Raw genomic sequence first — 14,737 nt, 5'->3', positions numbered from 1 at the left:
GAAACGTTGGGGTGAGATCAAATAAAACTCTGGCAGCATGCTACATCTGAAAAAGGGCTTTCACACAAACTGAGGACTGTCGTCGCATATCATCCATGGTATGTGAAACACAGCAATTCGACCGATACTAAAGTATGGAGTTTTTGTATCATGGAAGACGCTAGACAAAAAGGTCAATCAACACGCGATTGGGAAGGTGCTAAGGCTAGCATACCTAGGAATATCAGCTGCAGTGAACAGTGTACCAGCACCTTTATACAAGTGCTCAACTGAATACGGACAGGCGACGCTATTACGTGACATGCCAAGGAAATACATAAACGAGATCATAACTGACTCAACGTCCTACACGGACCATTTCACGGTGATTGTTTTCTAAGTTCCAAAAACCAGAACACTATAGGATAGAATCGGACGTACAATGGTCAAGCTCCATGAGTAAAAATACCGGTGGACGTCTAAAAAACTTTCAAGTTAACCAATAGTTGAAGTTAAACCACAGCAGAGGCCACTTTACCAGAAACTAAAAATAAAATTACAACTACGAGTATGAGGAGCTTCGTCGGCTTCTTATCTGTAAAAACCTATACTGGGAAGTTGTTGTTTTATTATTGGCTTATTATCGATAAAGAACTATTATCGCACAGTTGGGTTTATTATCGGCTTGTCATCGCCCAGACATTGGCTTCTTGTCGGTTTCTTATCAGCCTGTTATAGCTGGATTACAGATGATTCATATATTTTATAGTGAAGCTCTATCGGTATCAGTTTCACAGCCCGATGAGTTGTGGCTACCAAATCGATAGGAAATTTGCAACACCTCGATAAGACATCGATAACTTTTCGGTAATAAATCTACAACTTTTCGATACACAAATCAATGTTACACTGATAACACTCAGCCGGTAACACTTCAATAACATATCGATAGCTTTCTGCTAGCAAGTCTATTGTTTTTGATAAAGTATCGATTATTTTTTGACGAAATACCCATTACTTTTGACGAAATATCGATATTCGATAGTAAAATACAATATTATATAACATGACATAGAACAAAATAACAAAACGTTAAACAAAATATATTATAACATAACATAACTGTACAAATCATGACATAAGGCAACATAGCATTAGATTACATAACGCAATATAATAGAATATTTCGATAAATTTTTGATACCAAGCCGATAACTGTTTCCATTTCGTTCTTTTCCTTTCCTTTCGTTTGCTTTTCTTTCCTACCTTTTCTAAAGGTTTAGCTTTCCCCTTTAGTAGTGGGCAGCATAAAAGTTTGTCCTCTTTTGTGAAGACGGCTAGCTCTTTGATGCGTCTTCGACACGAAGTGGAGACTACTTACTGAGTTGAAAAGCTGGATAATCTAGAAAGGACTATGATATAAACGAAAATGTTAGTTGGGTACGTGCAAGCGTGTTTTATGGTAGTGTGCGTGGTAATCATCTTCACAAATTCTGTAATATTGGTTGTAATGAATTGTGGGTGCTGTGTCTGTGTATGTGTGCATAGTGTTGAGCTTTGTCTATGACATTTAGTGCAGTTAAAGTATGCTTTATTTATTTATACACACACACATTTATTGATGTATGCAAAATTGATATGTGTGTGTAAACGGAAAGTGTTGCAATTGCATCTTTTAAGCCACGTGCATGCAGTTTTAGCAAATATTTGTTACAATGGAAACATACCCGCTAAGCCCCTTTAACACCATTATTGTGAATGCATACTTATGCGTGATTGTATTCTTAATTATATGTTTTAAAATAACAAATATTTCGTAATTCTATGCACGAGTTATTGCTGATTAACGCGAAGGGTAAGCTAGCCATTATCTTTTGCCTTGATTGCTTATCCCTTTGTCGAAAATGGTAAAAGGTGGATTTTAATACAAAACATCTTAGCAACATGTTGCTAGAATTATCATTGAAACATTTGACAGTAGCACTGCACCTAAGTTGTCTTGTAGTTGTATCAGAATTTAGTTCGCAAAACAAAATTTTTGTGTCAAAACTGCACTTTGTAGAGACGAAAACAGTGTGAATTCCATCCCGAAGAAGGTCTGTGAAAACGTACACTAATAGTTGAGCTTAAATAATAATCATGTTGACATTAGAGCTTACGATTTCCTTTCGAACACAAGTGAGATTTTCGAGACCCGAGAAATCGAGAACTGGATTTCTCGCGAGATTCTCCTGTCTCGAAATTCTCGTAAATCTTGCCAGCTTCTCGACATTCTTACTTAATCGCTGTATGGACAGTATTTATACACTTGTTTTTTTTACTTGTGACTTTTTTGTTGATTATATTGCTTCAATGACATTTAATCAAAATATATTTATTATACAATTAATTTTGTCCGAAATATTTTATTTTTCAACGAGACATCAAAAACATGGCTTCTCGCGAGATTCTCGAATTACTCGTAAGGCTCGCGAGATTCTCGAATCTCGAATTACTTGTAATACTAGCGATCTTCTCGACTTTCAATTCAGTCGCTGCATTGTTAATATTCTATATATTTCGGGGTTTTTTACTTGTAGTTTTGCGGACATTTTGGCCTGCGCTCCAGAAGAAATGGTAAGCTCTAAATAAAACAGCCAATGAAACGATTAAGTTGAATGTCGAGAAGCTCGCAAGCCTTACGAGTAAATCGAAATACGAGAATCTCGTGAGAAGGCGAGACTCGCGAGAAATCTCTTCCCGAACATGTTCGAGCAATCGTAAGCTCTAGTTGATATTACTTCGGCCAGGACTTGGACGTTCGGTGTTAAAGGCGCTACCTCACCACAGCAACACGGTGGATTGTTGTTCAAATCCGGCATTACTCAATACAACGAGTAATAATAGCGCTGACTACAAAATAGTGTTAAGTTATCTACATATTTTGGTGTTAAATTTGAAAGTAGGTTTTGATTTCACTCCAGAAAGTGTTAACACCGCATTTTTCTTGTTTGTGTGATAGTGACGCGCTGCTCTTGGAACTCACCATGTAAAAGCCTTTGAATAAAAAAATAAATTCTTGGAGCAATTTACTTCCGAGGAGATTGATGTCAAGTTTCTATTCCAATTTGAATCGTGCTCCTTTAATTTTTTCCTATAAATTGGCAGGACGGGACCTGCTGACTCCGAATGGCATCTGCAAGTCAGATGAATTTTAACATGGCAGAAATATTTTCAGAGTATGTGCCGAACCACTGCCTAGGGGAAACCTCACCTAGAAAACCTGGTTAAAGTATTTACAATGAAAAATACAGCAATGTCCCCGATTAGAACTCTCAGAACGCTACTCCCATTGGCTGGGGTATAAAAAAAAAAGAGCTTTCTCATTTTTGCTACTACCTCACTGCACAGTATGGTTCGCTTTCATATGGATGTATGTATATATGGAACACATGACGAGCTGCGCGTTGAGCTCTTCCTCTTCCGAAAGTCTTCAAATGTGCAGGAAAAAAAGGGGGGATACATATGTTCTCCTGTCATCCATGTCTAGTGCAGAAACTAAGCATAAACAAACTCATAAAACTTTCACCTAGATGCTCGGATTCGCGCTTCGCCAAACGAATCTTTTGCCTGATGAGACAGAAGGCGATAGCTCGTTGGAATTTTACTGTGCATAAAGCCTTTAATAGGGCCCGCAGTACAATTATTGGTATCATTGTCCCCCTCCAACGCGTGCCTTCCTATTCGAGAACCATAACTAGACATTTGATACCAAGAAGTCCGCGCTTCATCCATCACCTCAAATCGTGCGCTCGTTCAGTGACTTTAGAGTTTAGGACCAACTCTTTGTAGCCCGTGGTCGCTCTATTTTTGCTCCCAATCAACTTAACCAAATTGTCCCAACTCTCCGAAATAAATGTCGAAAGAAGCTTATTCGGTTCGTCCCGCATCACTCTGATCATGAAGCTAGGAAATGTCCCATCTACACATTTTAATCAAATCGACTTTTTCGATCAATCAACAATGAGAGGTTAATTCCCTACGTCCTTCTTCCTCCGAAATAAATGTCCCAACCCTCCGAAAGAAATGTCGAAAGAGGCTTATTCGGTTCGTCCCGCATTACTCTGATCATGAAACTAGGAAACGTCCCATCTACACATTTTAATCGAACCGACGTTACGATCAATCAACACTGAGAGGCTAATTCTCTGCGTCCTTCTTCCTCTGTGGGACAGCCGGCGTCACAGCTTTATCTCTCTTTCGGCTCTTCGAGAAAGTCGGAACCGTCACGTTACCTTCATTTAATTTATCACCCACCTCCACATCCGTTCTGGCTGTTATTAGTATAGCGATCCCGCTTTCCTTCCCTTCCTTGACTTGCAGATTTCGGAGTAGCTGGTTTCTAGCTATTGGGGTCCTTCTGTGCTATAGTTTCAATCCTGTATAACGCATAGACTGTAAAATGTCCCTGGAACTGGTAATTTCCATCCTTATCCTTATTCTACTAGCGAAGGTTTTTCGCGAAAAAGCTCTTGTCAGCAAACTGTTTTCTACCTACTTTTAATACCTCAGCAACCGCGCCAAGCGCTCGCTCTCCTCACAGGTTGGGCCGAGCGTGTATCACAAGCGATGGGAAATAAATACGTAATGATGTCTGCTACTGTAAGTGGGCGTCATTGCTCTCTTTGCCTGATACACTTTTCAGCTGTTCCTCTGTGGCCGAGTTCGGCTCCCGCTCTTTCACTGATCCCACTAGGTCCACGCTTCCTTCGCTATGTAGGTCCGATTCATTGATTGAATTAACTTACTTTTTCTCGGTTCTTCTTTTCATCATGTTTATCGAGATTATAACTCTTTGATACAACAATCTTGGTCGTATTAATACCTGCCAGACAAAACGGTTTAGTATTAATTATAGGAAAATAGCCCTACACTACAATAGCGCCGTTTGCTGTCACCGTTACAATCCGAGGAGACCTGTCATCAGGAAGGCTCCGCTCAAATACGCCCCTGCCTGGAAACAGCCCTATAGTCCCACTTATGATGCACAGCAGCATAGAATTTGGCTTGTACGCTGGAATAAAATCTGGGCAAATCAAATGAATCACGGGTTAATTAAACCGATATTTCTGTCAAGCTTTTACTCATCCCGCCACCCTCCCCCTAGCTCCATTAGGAACTTGACAGTTGGGTTGAAGAAGCTATAAATCGCGCTGCAAAGGGATATATAACCCCCTGAATCCCACGATGGCCATGCAGCTCTTGTCTGTCAACTATGTACCAATGAAAGCTGTTGATGTAACAAACCTCTGTCAACATTAGAATAACAGTGTCTGTTGATATGACAAATATTTCTGTGGCACGATAGTCATAAGACCAAAGCAGTGAACGTCGTGAGCTCAAGTTTCTCTTTAAAACAAAGTGATATATTTGCATAACATTCACAATTGTTCGCTGTTAAAACTACCAATAAAAACAGTTTTTTCAACAGAAAAATTACCTACATTGATTTGAGAATGTGTCATTTTTACAGAATATTCTTAACTTGAGATCAACAGCGTTTCTTCTGTTGAAATAACATAATAAATCTGTTTGATTGACAAATTCTTGCAGGATTCATGTCACATTTGAAATCCGAAATAGCAGAAAAAAATTTATATTCAACAAAATTTTTTTATTCAAATTTTATTTGAATTCAATTTAATATAAATTTATTTGTCGCATACAAAGCTCACTATATAAGAATGCATGTACATATGTATGTGCTCTAGAAGACTCATTGAACTACTTTAATCGGTGGCTTATAAATCACATACAAAAACATAAACGTTGCTCGCTTCATAGCCAACCGGATATCATGCGTCCTGTCACAGTCGATTTACCACGATCACCACCCGCAGCCGCGCTACTCTGACCAACTTTAATTACCGGTTTGGCCGGTGCTGGTTTCTTATCTTCCGGCTTCTTTTCGTCCGCTTTCTTGTCATCTCCCTTTTTATCGTCAGCCTTTTTGCCATCCGTTTTAGCAGTTGCGCCCGTACCACCTGCTGCACCACCGCCACTACCGCCCGCAGCATCTCCAGCAGCTTTTGTAGCTGCAGCGGTTGCGTCTGCCGATTTTGCACCAGCAGTTGTTGCTGCATCTGGCTTAGCGTCCGCAGGTGCACCTGGTGCAGCACTCTTTGTAGCGCCCGTAGTGACTCCTGCTGCAGATGCAGCGCCTGGTTTGGCAGCTTCTGTTTTGCCTGCGTCCTCTTTTTTGGCAGCAGCATCCGGTTTTGTAGCTTCACCAGGTTTGGCAACAGCTGGTTTGGCGGCGTCGTCTGGTTTAGTGGCAGCAGCAGGTTTGCCATCAGTACCAGTTGGTTTAACGCCGCCATCTTTCTTTGCTGTAGCATCAACTGGTTTAGTAGCGACATCGGGTTTGCCAACACCAGGCGCTGGTTTCATTGGTGCGCCTGCAGCAGGTTTAGCTGTTTCATCTTTCTTTGCTGGTTCGTTAGGTTTAGCGTCATTTGCTGGTTTACCAGGTGGTGCAGGTGCAGCGGGTTTACCTTCACCAGGTTTGCTGTCTTTTGGTTTCGCGCCAGTATCAGCCTTTCCGTCGCCAGCGGCTTTTTGATCATCCGGTTTTACTTTCTTTGACTGTATGCGAGAAAAAAAAAATCAAAAGATGTAGCATGTATACAGAATTAGATCCATAATTTTGCAATACTTACTCCGCCAGCTTTCTCATCTTTGATAGAAGCAGTTGTCGAAGCTCCATCTGCGTTAGCCGTTGCATCCCCCTGTTCATCGGAGGCCAGCTTTTTCTTCATGAACTTGACATAAGCGACACGTGTGGCGCGTGTCACTTCACCCAAGTTGGGATTGTATTCTGAAAGAAGGGAGAAAACACTTTTTGGTTTTTAAAGTCTCATAGTTTCTAGGCTCCTAGTTCTGATCTTAGTAGCATCTCAAATAATTACACCTTCAGCCGCTAGACTGCTTCAGTAGCATAACCAATAGTTGCACCTCTGGTTACCACTACTACAATAGATGGATGGGGCATACCCCCCTGGAAACAGTAATTTTTAATGGTGTTTTTAATTGTTATAGCTGCTGAGGTCTAAACAACTTTGGAAAGATGGACTTTCCCACTGGGAAGCAATTTGTTTTTATGTAACTTTCAGAAAAATTAGCTTAGGCTAATAAAATTTGGTGAGGTCTATTAAATCGTCTAAAATTGGATAGGTTTCAAGCAGTTTTACATGAGTGGGTAGTGCCACTCTCTTCCCACTGGGAACATTTTATTTTCAAATAAGTCTGAAGAAATTTAACTTGGATCAATAACATTTGGGGTCTTAATCTTAATACAGAAGTCGTTTAAATTTTGGTTAAGGATTCAGGGTGCAAGCACTTTTTCGTGGCAGTGTTACCTACTTCCACCGGAAACAACTTGTTTTTTAATAACTCTCAGACAATTTGGCTTTGACCAATGAAATTTGCTGTTTAGTTCATGCATATTGAGTTTTGTTCATGAATGAGATCAAATAAATTGTGGAAAATGGGCCGGAGTCTAAGCGTTTTAGTAAAAAGTTTGCAGCGCCAAGCCTTCTCAACCGGAAATTTTTGTATACACTATTTGACGGGGAACAAATGCAAAATATGACCACTTTTTGAAAAGTGATTAGTATCGACACCCCTCCCTTTTCAAACCCTTCCCCATCACTTTCCTCCCTTAAGCAGTCTCTATAATATTTGATTGTAATTGGTCTAAACCAGTATTTTTTTATTTGGGTATTATTAGTCGAGGTCTAAGCTAAAATTAAAGTTCCGTCACCCCCCTCTTCTTCTCCCTAAGAAAGACTCAAAATCTATTTTGCCAAGACCCATGAAAATTAATATGTTAGTTATAGAGGCATCTATGTGGAGGTCTAAGAAGCTGAATATAAAGTAATTCCCGTGATAATAGCAGAAACATATTTCGCTATACTTCTTGGAACTATTTCTGAATCCCTTCGGGACTGTCTTCGGATCATCTTTGGACTGTCTCTGCAATATCTTGTCGTCAGTCCGGGACTACTTCTCGACTATTCTGGGACTATCTTTAGATAATTTCGGACTATTTCGGGATATTGGGATAGTTTCCATACTTGCTTTGGGACTATTTCAGCTTATGTCTCGTTTGTTTTAGTAACAATTTAAGAACTTTTTCGATATTAATACGGGAACATTTATGAATCATTTTAAGATTAGCTCCGACTAATTTCGCGATTGTTGCGCTATAAAATTGCTACTTTTTTGGGATTGTTTCAGAAATGTTTCGAGATTGTTTACAGATCTGCTTTTAAAGGTGCATGGTGGCCGATTTTCATATCACTTCGACTATACATTGTTTATTTTGACAACGGCTCATCAGTCACCGATCTTCAGCTGATCTTGGTATAAATAAAACACTTGCCGTTTCATTACCAACCGGCCGACTCTGCAGAATTAACCATTCATTATCAACTGATCACCTGTCCATGGTTCACCATCATTTAATGGCGGACCAGTATTCATTCATTCTTTCATTCAACGTTTTAGCATTCACCACCTTCCATCCAACAACAGTCATGTTCACTCTACCGATTTGCAGATAAACTGCTCATTTACTAGAGACTTATTCATATACAACTCATCTCCCTATCATCCTGAGGAGTTAAAACTCTTCATAACGGATTAAGTACACCGATTAACTTTGGCTTCAGTCATCGGTTTCCCAATCCTTCCGTAGCCCAAGCACCATTTGCAGACTTCACTGCTTCCTCTCTTACCTTCCAACCGACGACTTAGTCATTTATCGCTTATCTCCTTATCATCCCAACTAGTTACACCTCTTCGCAATGGGGTGTGTGAATGTCTTACTCAAATAATAGCAACCAATGAAGAATTATTAAAAAAAAATTGGGTCTCTTCTAGCTTCTAGACTGCCTGGATGCTACCACAGCCTTCAACGGAACCTCATTACAAGCTAGAGTTGCAACTTCGTCTTCAAACTCAACTCACCGATCAACTGATTTTGATTCATCTTGAGACCGTCATTCGCTTGATCGATGATCCTGCGCCGCAAACTGCGCTGACTGTGTCGTTGTATAGATGAACGTTTAGAGCCTATTGGATCTGCGGACATTGTGTTTTGACGAGCGATTGCGTTCCAGTCTTTTTCGCTGGAAAGACAATTAGAAACAAATGTAGCGCTTGGAGATTTCACACTTCACCTCAGCCTACACCTACCCCGACTTCAGCGACTTCTTCTTGCCAATAACACGCGCTAACGATGAGAAGATATCTTTGCCACCCTCTTCGCCTAAGGTCATTTCTTGTTGTAAATTCTCAACAAAGCCGATTTGGAAATCTTTAAGTATACGTCGTTCCATTACTTTACCCTTCTTAGTGCCGGCGGCAGCAGCTGTGAACGCATCAAAATAAATATTTTAAATTTCAACGAGGGGAATATGCACTGGCATATCATTTCATTCTCATTGTGACAAACTTTCATTACTCACCTGCTGTTTTCTTCTCAATATCGGGTACATTAAATTGATTCGTTTGGAAAATATCCAACAGTTCGAAACGTAAAGAGCTAATATCTTGACGCACTTCAATGATATCATCCTCTGTAATGCCATAGTCGTCGCGTCGTCGTTGTTCCGCAGTGACGAAACGTCGAATTAGAAGTTTCATTACTTTATCATGCAAAGCCTGTGCTCGGTCCTTAGTTTTGCGCTGCGAGAGTGAGAAAGCAAGAGTATGCGTGAATGAGGAAAGTTAGTAATTGTGGCTGAGTGAGTGAATCAAAGCAAATCATTCATGCTGTTTGATATCGGTGAAAAAAGATTATAATATTTTCGATTGGCGCCCAATGTTGTATTTGGCTGCCATGTCACACTGCGGCGTTGACGTCAGCCCACCAGCATTGTGGTCAAGCTGAGTGCGACATGGCACGCCCCCTCTCAAACGTAAAATTGTGATTAATAACCAGTAATTTATTTCAATTCAACATTACGGGTATCAAGTCCAAGCGACTATGTAAAGAGTTTTATTGGAGTGTAAATTGTTGTTGTTGAGTGAGGCAGGTTATGGAGAATTGGTATGAAAAACAAATTGCTGTTCTATTAAATAAATACAGTTTTTAAATTTTCACTTATTTTGTGACTTGAATAAAGAAAGAAACAGAGGAAACAAGGCAGCCTATTGCCAGCTATTTAAGAGGCTGAGAATATTATTTTTTAAGAGGCGACTATTAACCACAGAACAAGAAGGATCGACGTGATCATATCAAATTGTTCCCGTGACAGTACCTAAATCATCGGTAATACTCCACAAAATCTGAGAAGTCTGATGCGCAAGTTTGTGTTCCTGATTTCAGGGCCTACGCGGATTAAGTAATTTTGCGAAACTCACGTTCTCCTTGACGAACTGCAGACGTGTATGGGAGAGCAGAAAACAGATTACCTGTGTATACTGTATAGACAGCCCAATTAGCTTTTTTGTTGTTGCAGAAAGTGTGGCGCTAAGATATCATGAATTCTGCTGATCGCTCCAGCGAGAGGAGTATGGACACTTGTTCAGTTACCTATGTAAGAATCGGTTGCCAATTGACGCAGTTGACAGGTCGTGCGCAAGAGATGGTAATGTCTGGCGAGCTACGACAACCCTAATACACTTGTGTCGGTGTTCACATTCACTGTATAGAACATCGTGTCGTCTCTTTGATCGTCCATTATTCCGTCTGTTTGATCCGCCATTATCCTACATTGTCAACTTGTCAGTTGGAGTGCCACAAATGGAATAGTCAAATAGATTGTACTGCACAGAGTGGTGGGTGATAAATGCAGGGCCGCATCCGCTTCCTCTCGAAATTATAGCCGAATCAAGTCTGTAGAGCAGACTTGACATAAATTTCATCTCTTTCATAGCAGACGTGCATTTGCCTCCGTAATGGAGTCATCTATCTCCGTAATCTTCCAAGCTAACCCCTTACATTTTGAGTGCAGTATTACGAAGCGCGGAGATCGTCACAAAGTCGCAAAAGGCGCAAACTACGGGATGTCCTAGAGCGGGAACAGTAAGGTGTAAAAAAGTTTCATAGAATATACTGTATAGACTAATGTTGGAATCTAGCCCAAAAACTCCGTGAGACACTGACATGCGTCTGAGCGTTCTAAACAGAGCACACCCAGCTCTCTGGACCGAGGTTGGGTTCAACAACTTCCCAGAGCAGGAGAGTTTGAAGCAGCCCCGCAGCAAGGATCTGCTCGAGGTATAGCAATTTGCTGGAGGGACGAATTAAATGGGATTACACTGAAATGACAGCACTTAGTCGAGAAAATTCCCGAGTCACTCCGGTACCTTAAACGGGCTACCGTGAAAAGCGTTAAATTTTTTCAAAATTTATTCAACATTCATACATGTACACAAATACTACTACAACAATTATTGCCTTCACATTCCTTTGTCAATTAAAATCGTCATAAGTTGTACTTACCATAAAACTTTTCGTCCGCTTTGTTCCTTTTTGTCCCAAGGTTTTCCGCAATAGCTTTACCGATGGCATTATGTTGAATGGTGGAGGAACAGTGCCACCGTCTTCGAAATAGCTCATCCAAAGTTGAGAGCGTGCAAATTTCCATTCAACATCAGCGCGTTCCGAAATAATTTGATACGAGTTGGACATCATAGCGATAAGCATGTTGAGAAGTACAATAATATTGATCACCGAGTATGAACCGAACATGAGTAACGCCCAGAAGCGCGTAAAGCTCTTAATGCCAGCCAAATCGAACGACACCAAATCGACCAAACCGAATGAAGCCCAAAAGAGTGATTGTGAAGTTTCGAAGAGGCTGAGAAGGAGAAGTACAGAAGTAAGTGATAAGTAGGTAATGTTCCAAAATCTATTGTGTATAAGTAGGATCTAAGTACTTGGAAAATCGTCGCCATATAGTACACGCCTTTTCTTGATCATCAAAATCAGCCACATCTGGATGCAAGTGATAACATTTATTCTTTTCCAACTCAGCATAGTACCAAAGCAATTGATTTAGACCGCAACCGAATGCAAACAATACCAAAGTATAAATGAAGAAGAATTTGATGATATCGATAATCATGCGCCCCAACGAAACTTGTAATGGTCCCAAATGTGGATTGATGGAGAATATATGAACCAATTTCAAGTAAGAGAATACCATGCCCGCAGCAAAAGCGCCTTCGGAAAGTAGCATAGGATCGAAGGGATGCCAATGTTCACGTGGAAAATAAGGATCAATACCGCGATACCACAAATCGCGCTGGAATAAAAATAAGCAATATTCTTTGAATGCAAATTTTTTACACACACAAATATTGTTAAACAAATTAAGTTAGTTATATATTAATTAAATTATTCAACCAACAAGCAGCGATTCTGGGTTTTATAGTTCTCCTTGAGAATCCTTTTAAAAAGCAGGTTCCGAATGTTACATTAACGGACTAATATAAAAAGTAATGTCGTAACTCGTATTACCGTAACGAAATCTTACTGGCCCTAAAGATAAACTAAGGTTACCAAAACTTAACGGGGTCATAAGTAGGATGGCCTTGTTGTTTTTGATGATATCATGCTTAAACTTACCCGAGGTGCCCTCAGAGCTCAGACCTGTTTGTTTTGTATGCTGGTGTGGCGATATTGAAAATATGCGGAAATATCTCCTTATCTCGTCCGCGATTGGCCTCAGCGCTTATCTGCATATGTCAGCCAATTCTTTCTGGCAGGACATAAATTATGTATAAAGCGACAGTCGCAGAAGCGGATGTAGTTATCAGATCAGAGAAAGTGGCTTCAAACTGAAGTGTTCTCTGCCCTAACTTAGAGAAGATGGGCTAGACATCGCCCGTATACTTACTTACTTACTTAATTGACGCTTAACCGTCTAAGCGGTTATCGCCTAGCTAGGCTTCTCTGACATAATAAGTTTAAGGGCTAGCCAGAGGGATCTCATCGGCAGCGTCTGTACACCTCAAGTTGCGGCTGCAAGTGGGCGTCTGTCTTGGAGCAAGCGGCTCGCTATATAAACGTGCAAGTAATATTTTCACCCCCGCTGAGCGGGTTGTGCGCTGGGCTTGGGATCCGCTACGAGAAACCATACTCCAATGAAATACACCAACAAGCCTCGGATCGCCCGTATCCACAACGATGAAATATCGGCCGTTACATTGGTGACTACATGTTTATGGGTGAAGAGGTGCAATCCGCTATCTTTCAACATATTTTTCCAATAAAAAAAATGTAAGGCGCGATAACCTCCGAAGAGATCTAAGGCCGAGCTTCTTTTTCCAATAGCCCGTTTAATTACAGCGCCCTGAAAATCGCGTTTGAAAATGGCGGTTGAAAGTCGAGCCTCGTGACCTGGGCTTCTTTTTTCCTCTTTTTGGTTTTCCACAGTACCAAATGTAGCACAAATTTGTGATCAAAGCATCCAAACATCCCTTTTGAGCAGCGCATATAGTGATATAATGAGTATATGTACATACATAAGCAGCATGTGTACATAAGTACACATATATATAATTATACATATATTTAAGTTTTTATAAAATTATGAGAGAAAATAAAAACAGAGAGAATGAACTTTAGAGAGCATTCATTTAACTTTCCATTTAGTTTTAATTACGGTTATTTATTATTAAGAGAGCGTAATCTAAGTTTTAAGTATAACTTGTGTAAAGAATGATTTGAAATAAAGTTTCAGTTTTGGAGAATACATCGAAGACGCGTGTTTGATTCCCAAATCTGACTATATACGGGTGTTGTCCAACGTACACTCATTTCAGCCAATGTCTAGAGCAGCGGGAATTAACCTGAGTACCATACCACAAGGATATCCTTCTCCATTTCATACCCACACTGACGTCATCCACTACATACCCTTGGGTAGTTCCTGCGTCTCGCCTTCCACTCCACTGGAACTCCGTCCGTCTTTAAAACCTTGTTGAATCACGCTTTGGGTAATTGAGCTGTTGTATGTTCCCACAGCCTGCTTTTCTTCTTGCCACATTGCGCTTTAAGCTTTGCTTGTTGCTAGCACTGAGTTAATTGGACATAACTTATTTAAATGAAACTAAGGCTTAATTGCGCTGCTGGGAGAATTCCTCTTTTAGGCCGAGTGGAATTAGCAACATTGTCATACCACAAACAGCCGATAAGAAATCTTAAAGTTATCAATAAAATATAAATAACCTTCAGAAAAGAAATCGATAACACGCCGATAACAAATTTGTAACACTCCAATTATAAATCGATGCCTTTCCGACAACAAATCCATAACTTTTTTACATCAGGGCGATAGCACGCCCATAAAAAATCGATAACTTTTAGATAACAAATCGTTACATTTTTGATAACATATCTTTAAATATCCAATACACTAATGATAAAAAATCGAAAATTTTTCGATTAATAACCGATAAATTTTCGATAACAACTTTTTGAAAACAAATCTATAACTTTTCGGTAATAGGCTGACAAAAAATGATAGCAACGCGATAAAAAATCCATGAATTTTTGGTAATATATCGATACATTTTCTATAGCCTTTTAATAACTTACCGATCACTTCGCAATAGCTTCTTGATAATATATTGACAACCTTTCAAAAATATCAATTTATCGATAACATTTTGATAACAAATCGATAAATCTAAAAAATCTATATCTCAACTCAACGTTGATGAAAAATCTATAGCAAACCTTTGTTATCGATAGCAAATATAC

General features: G+C 39.9%; 1 protein-coding gene across 2 annotated transcripts in view; it reads right to left on the bottom strand.

Annotated features, from left to right (window-relative positions):
- Positions 1 to 5,627: 5,627 nt before the first annotated feature.
- Positions 5,628 to 14,737, bottom strand: part of trp (transient receptor potential) — a 180,520-nt gene continuing 171,410 nt past the window's right edge. For both annotated transcript variants that reach the window (XM_067762985.1, XM_067762984.1), the window contains 7 exons: positions 11,908 to 12,275; positions 11,471 to 11,828; positions 9,489 to 9,708; positions 9,217 to 9,391; positions 8,989 to 9,149; positions 6,678 to 6,835; positions 5,628 to 6,603 (listed from right to left, as the gene is read on the bottom strand). In XM_067762985.1, the coding sequence (XP_067619086.1) occupies positions 5,797 to 6,603; positions 6,678 to 6,835; positions 8,989 to 9,149; positions 9,217 to 9,391; positions 9,489 to 9,708; positions 11,471 to 11,828; positions 11,908 to 12,275 (2,247 nt within the window). In that variant the 3' untranslated portion in view covers positions 5,628 to 5,796. The remainder of the gene's footprint in view (positions 6,604 to 6,677; positions 6,836 to 8,988; positions 9,150 to 9,216; positions 9,392 to 9,488; positions 9,709 to 11,470; positions 11,829 to 11,907; positions 12,276 to 14,737) is intronic.

Source organism: Eurosta solidaginis, chromosome 1 (genome assembly GCF_040869045.1).
Source record: "Eurosta solidaginis isolate ZX-2024a chromosome 1, ASM4086904v1, whole genome shotgun sequence".
Lineage (NCBI taxonomy): Eukaryota > Metazoa > Arthropoda > Insecta > Diptera > Tephritidae > Eurosta > Eurosta solidaginis.
Note: the sequence above shows the minus strand (reverse complement) of the source record. Positions and strands in the feature narration are given on the sequence as shown.